Genomic DNA, 5,199 nt, shown 5'->3' on the forward strand with positions numbered 1-5,199 from the left:
GTGCACTGATTTTTATGATTGTTTTTATAGTGAAACGGCACGAAATTGCGCGAAGACATTGTTCCGTATAAGTCATATCTACTGCCGCGAAGGGATAAAAGACAAATAAATAAATAAAATAAACTTTCTCTTCTTTCTCTCGTATTCTTCCTACCGCACACTTTCTAATTGAATTAGAGTTGTGCGGCTATTGGCTATGGAGAGGGCTGGTGCCCCCTCATGCTTTCTCAAGAGCTCCTCCCCTAACAGAGAGGTTCAGCTCTCTTATAAGTCGTCTTATAAGAGGCGCTGAACATCCCCTACCCAGGCAATAATCTCATCTGAAAATCTGTAGGTGCGGTGAGGGTTCAACCTCCCGTCATTCGTAAGGGAGGGAGGCTGCAGAGACAGAGACAACCAGGGCGACTGTGGCACCTCCTTGGCTGAGATTCACCCTGGACTCTTGAAATTCTTTATTTATTGCAAGATTTGAAAACAATGCAGTTAGAGAACATCCTTCCCAGCGCTAATATCAACTTACCCAAGACCTTTTACAATCTGTCCTCGTCGGACAGCGCTAACAACAGCCCCAGGCCATCGTCGCAGCTTGAATATCAAGACGTAGACCGGACGGAATCAGAGTCCAGCAACGCTCCTAAGAAGTATCTGAGCGGGGTGGGAAACGGGATGCTTGGCGAGGGAGAGGGGGACACTTTCACTAAAGCCGGGCCCGATGGGAGAAAAGGCTCCCCGGTGCTGGGTGAGGACGATTTGACGAACGGTCGCCGGTACAACATAGATGAACTTGGCTCTGACAGATACTTCATCTCGTCATCCCAGGCGAGTTCAGACATGGCAAGCCCCTGTTCACTCTTTCCTTACGCAGGACAGACCGGGTCAGTGTACACCGGGTCAAGCAGCTCCAGGTACCCGGCTTCACTACATTACGGATCCGTCCTGCCGCCGACAGGCTTCTCCTCTTCCTCCGTGTGTACCGGTCGGAGCCAGTTTAGCAGCGGAGGGTATCAGTTCAGTCAGGGTCCGGGCTGTTTGTATCCCTCCTATCCCGGGACAGGGACGGGTATTGGCTCCATGTCTCTGCCGGGGTCTGCCGCCGGAGCCAGAGCGCAGGTCTATCTGTGCAACAGACCCCTGTGGTTGAAATTCCACCGGCACCAGACCGAGATGATCATCACCAAGCAGGGCAGGTAAGAACATTTGGTTAAAAAGTACGGATTTAACAATACAGAAAATTAAACATTAAAGTCATATTTACTTGCATCTGCTCCATAATGTATTTTATTATAATTTATTTTCTTTTAGTTACAAGAATGGCTGTTCATTTTTTGTAACATTTTATGCAGGCGCAAAATTTTAATTATTCTGCCACCCCCGACCCAACATGTCGGGGGTGGTGGGGTTTCAGTTTTAGTTTGGGGGGAGTTTTAATGCCCAATTACGCATCAGGACAATCATGACACTAACAAAAAAAATGTGTATATTTAAATCTGCAAAAAAACAACAGCAAGCACGATTAAATAATTCTGGCCAATTCAACCCGTGCAGACGTTTATCAATAAAGTTTTGCTTTGCAATTTTGTGTCTTTTGCACTGAAAGCTAACGAATTTTTCCTGTTGTTGTATTTGTTTTTTGCCCCCAGACGGATGTTTCCATTCCTCAGTTTCAACATCACTGGACTCAACCTCACAGCGCATTACAATGTCTTCGTGGAAATTGTTTTGGCTGACCCGAATCACTGGCGCTTTCAGGGCGGAAAGTGGGTCACTTGTGGAAAAGCAGACAATAATATGCAAGGTGAGTAATGCAATTAACACAGTTTTACGAGTATTAAAATTGTACTTTGTTTTAGTGAATATTTTCTTTAAAAAATTAAAAAAGAAATGACAAAGCGTTTTAGAAACGATGCAACAGATGCTATTTAGTCGCAAGTGTTTTTTTAAGGTTTTTTAAAAAACAAACAAACAAACAAACAAACAAACCCTTATGTTAAAAAAATATGTAAGTTTTTACTGACAAGAAAAAAAATCGATCGTTGTTGTGAAGCGTATTTTTTAAAGGGAATTTCCAGTGTTTTAACGCAGCAACATATCAACTTCGGTGGAGTTTTATTTAAATGGCCACGTCCTTGCCATGAGCCTGTAAGGCGTGAAATTACTCGATAAATGTGGCTTTTAAATAAGTGCTATATTTAACAGTTACAACTTTTAAATACATGAAAAAATAGCACCTTCATTTTAAAATGTAAAAGTTGAGTAGAGATGTGAGAAAATATAAAGGAAGCATTCATTTTTCAAGTGTCCATTTTGGTTCAAATAAATGGGGAAGGATTCATAAAATCATCCTCATCATCAGAACTACTGTCAGTTTTTGTAGGTTATTTAATATTTTTAAATTACAGTTACAGGCACGTTTTCATTTTAGTCATATTTTATGGATTTATTTGATTTTACTGTAACACAGGCCTAATACGATCAGAAGAATTATTGCTTCTGAAAAAAGAAACAAATACTAAAAAGCTGCATGTGCTTTTTAATATTATTTGCAGTTTGCACAGACCCGTGTTTATATTCTTTCAGTTAGTCGTGTTACTAAAAGTCTATTGATTTTTACATTTTTTAAATTTTAGGTAACAAGGTGTATGTTCATCCTGAATCCCCAAATACTGGTGCTCACTGGATGAGGCAAGAAATCTCTTTTAGCAAGTTGAAGCTGACCAACAATAAAGGAGCCAACAACAACAACACACAGGTTAGATATAGTTTTTAAATATGGCTGAATTTCTCTTTTTCTTCTTTTTTTTTTTGTGAAATAGTGTTTCAAATACTCTTGCTTTATTTATTTATATATTTTTATCATCAGCTGCAAATGCTTGGATACATTTCCAGAATATTTCCAGTCTTTGACTAATATTTGTGAACAGTGCCCCTCTCCACTGAATCATAAAGACTTGCAGCTGCAGTCGTACGTATCAGCATGCATAGCGTTGCACTTATCAACCACTTCTCATTTTCAGATGATAGTCTTGCAGTCACTTCATAAATATCAGCCGCGGTTGCACATTGTGGAGGTGACAGAAGATGGAGTGGAGGACATGAGCAATGAGGCCAGAACTCAGACCTTCACCTTCCCAGAAAACCAGTTTATAGCTGTCACAGCTTATCAGAACACAGATGTAAGCACACGATTAGTCTCTTTATTTTTTCCCCTTTTTGATACAACAAATTAAAATTATTTGATTCTAAATTTTGTTTGAAAAAAACGCAATCTTTAATATTGTTTTTCAGTCTTTAATGTAATAGTTTACCCAAAGATGCATATTATTAATACAAGCTTTCGTCTTTATTTCAGATTACTCAGCTAAAGATAGATCACAACCCATTTGCAAAAGGCTTCCGGGACAACTATGACTCGTACGTGTTTTGCATTCAAAGCAATGTGGTTTTTGGTTTTCTTTGTGTGGTGCCCTTATTTGTTTGTTCAAAACCAGTAGTAGCCTATTGCAATTCATTTTTGTATTTGTTTTCTTTCTTTGCTAAACAGGATGTACACAGCTCCAGAGAGTGACAGGCTGACTCCATCTCCTACAGACTCGCCGCGCTCTACCCAGATTGTGCCCGGAGCCCGCTATGCCATGCAGCCTTTCTTTCAGGACCAGTTTGTCAACAACCTGCCTCAGAACCGATTCTACCCTGGCGAACGCGCCGTTCCCCAAACCAACAGCCTTCTCTCCCCGCAGAGTGAGGATGCCAGTGCAGCTGCTTCTGCCCAGCGCTGGTTTGTTCCCCCAGTTCAGCAGCCGGGCTCCAACAAGTTGGATCTGTCATACGAGAATGACTATTCCACAAGTAGCCTGCTGTCCTACGGCATTAAGCCCCTGTCCCTGCAGACATCCCATGCTCTCAGCTACTACCCAGACTCGGCCTTCGCTTCCATGGCTGCAGGCTGGGGAACCAGAAGCTCTTACCAGCGCAAAATGACCACAGGCCTTCCTTGGTCCCCTCGTCCAAGCCCCCCAGCCTTCCCGGAGGACCAGCTGGGGGCAACTAAGGAAAAGCTGTCTGAGGAGAACGCGCCACCCACCTCAACCTGGATTGAAACGTCCCACTCACTGAAATCAGTGGACTCTGCTGATTCTGGTGTGTACTCCATGGTGTGCAAGAGGCGCAGGATGTCCCCAGGGGGCTCAAGCACAGAGAACTCCCCAACCATCAAGTGTGAGGACTTGACCACGGAGGAGTACAACAAGGACAACCCAAAAGGCATGGGTTATTATGCATTCTACACAAGCCCCTAAGACTCTATTTATTTAAACTAAATATAAATCTTTCGTTTTTATTGAGTGATCTCCATTCCTTGTTAATGTCTTTTTTCTCTTTTCTCTAAAGGTGCCAAAGCTTAGTGTTCCCCCCAAGCAAGCTGCACAAGGTTTTTTTCCCAGGCCAGCCCCTCCCACATACCTGAGCAGAAACATGCATAGTGATTGTTGTTTTTTAAAAATAAAAGCATGTACCAATTAATTCCTTTATTTTTGCAACTTTTTTTGACAGATGTGATTTTTTCCCCCTCCCGTCCCCCATGCATATTTAAGTCATTTTTGTTGTACAGTATTTGTGCACTTTAGAATGTGATGTATCTTGTACAAATTGTCTTCATGGAGGTGTTATTAAATGGATAATAAAACAGCTTTTCATGAAGCACTGTTCAAATGTCTGAGTATGTTTTATTTATACGAAGAGCGATCAGTAACAGCTCTCGGATGTTCACCAGCCGCAAATACAAATCTATGCGTGCATTTTAAGACGAAACAGCTCCCACGTTTGATAAAAACACTGCATTTAAGACATTTTAGTACAATTGAAGAGCAAGTTTCTCATTTTTTACAATCTACTGCCTTTTATGGCTGAAAATTCTGGCCTTCAAAATAAAGCACGCCTAATGATCGTTGACTTTGCAACAAAATAAAGTGTGTAAAATCCACAAGGAATCTAAACATGCTGGTTCTCTCAAACTCAGCAAAAATCAGTGAAAGACAATTCTGCCTTATCTTGTGTTGGTATAGATGGAGGTCAGAAGTTTTAACCAAGCGAATAAGGCACACAATGAACACCATTCCCAGCTGTACTTTGTATGTTTCAACTGATTAAAATTTGACTCATCTCACTAATAAACTATATTTAGTCTTGTTTATTTAGAAAAAA

General features: G+C 41.3%; 1 protein-coding gene across 2 annotated transcripts; it reads left to right on the top strand.

Annotated features, from left to right (window-relative positions):
• The first annotated feature begins 284 nt into the window (after nt 1-284).
• eomesa (eomesodermin homolog a) lies at nt 285-4,701 on the top strand. 2 transcript variants are annotated; one of them, XM_086279183.1, is made up of 7 exons: nt 285-1,187; nt 1,641-1,795; nt 2,628-2,749; nt 3,015-3,173; nt 3,350-3,411; nt 3,542-4,260; nt 4,387-4,701. In XM_086279183.1, exons 1-7 carry the CDS (start codon nt 478-480, stop codon nt 4,398-4,400), a joined length of 1,941 nt encoding a protein of 646 aa, XP_086135309.1. In that variant the 5' UTR covers nt 285-477; the 3' UTR covers nt 4,401-4,701. The 2 variants fall into 2 exon arrangements, with proteins under 2 accessions (XP_086135309.1, XP_086135308.1); XM_086279182.1 differs by having other exon boundaries at nt 3,542-4,701.
• Nucleotides 4,702-5,199: the final 498 nt, after the last annotated feature.

The sequence above is a fragment of the Aulonocara sp. 'chitande type north' Nkhata Bay genome, linkage group LG22 (genome assembly GCF_057382095.1).
Source record: "Aulonocara sp. 'chitande type north' Nkhata Bay isolate Kocher_YH1m ecotype deep benthic linkage group LG22, A_spYH_male_GT1.1, whole genome shotgun sequence".
Classification (NCBI taxonomy): Eukaryota; Metazoa; Chordata; class Actinopteri; order Cichliformes; family Cichlidae; genus Aulonocara; species Aulonocara sp. 'chitande type north' Nkhata Bay.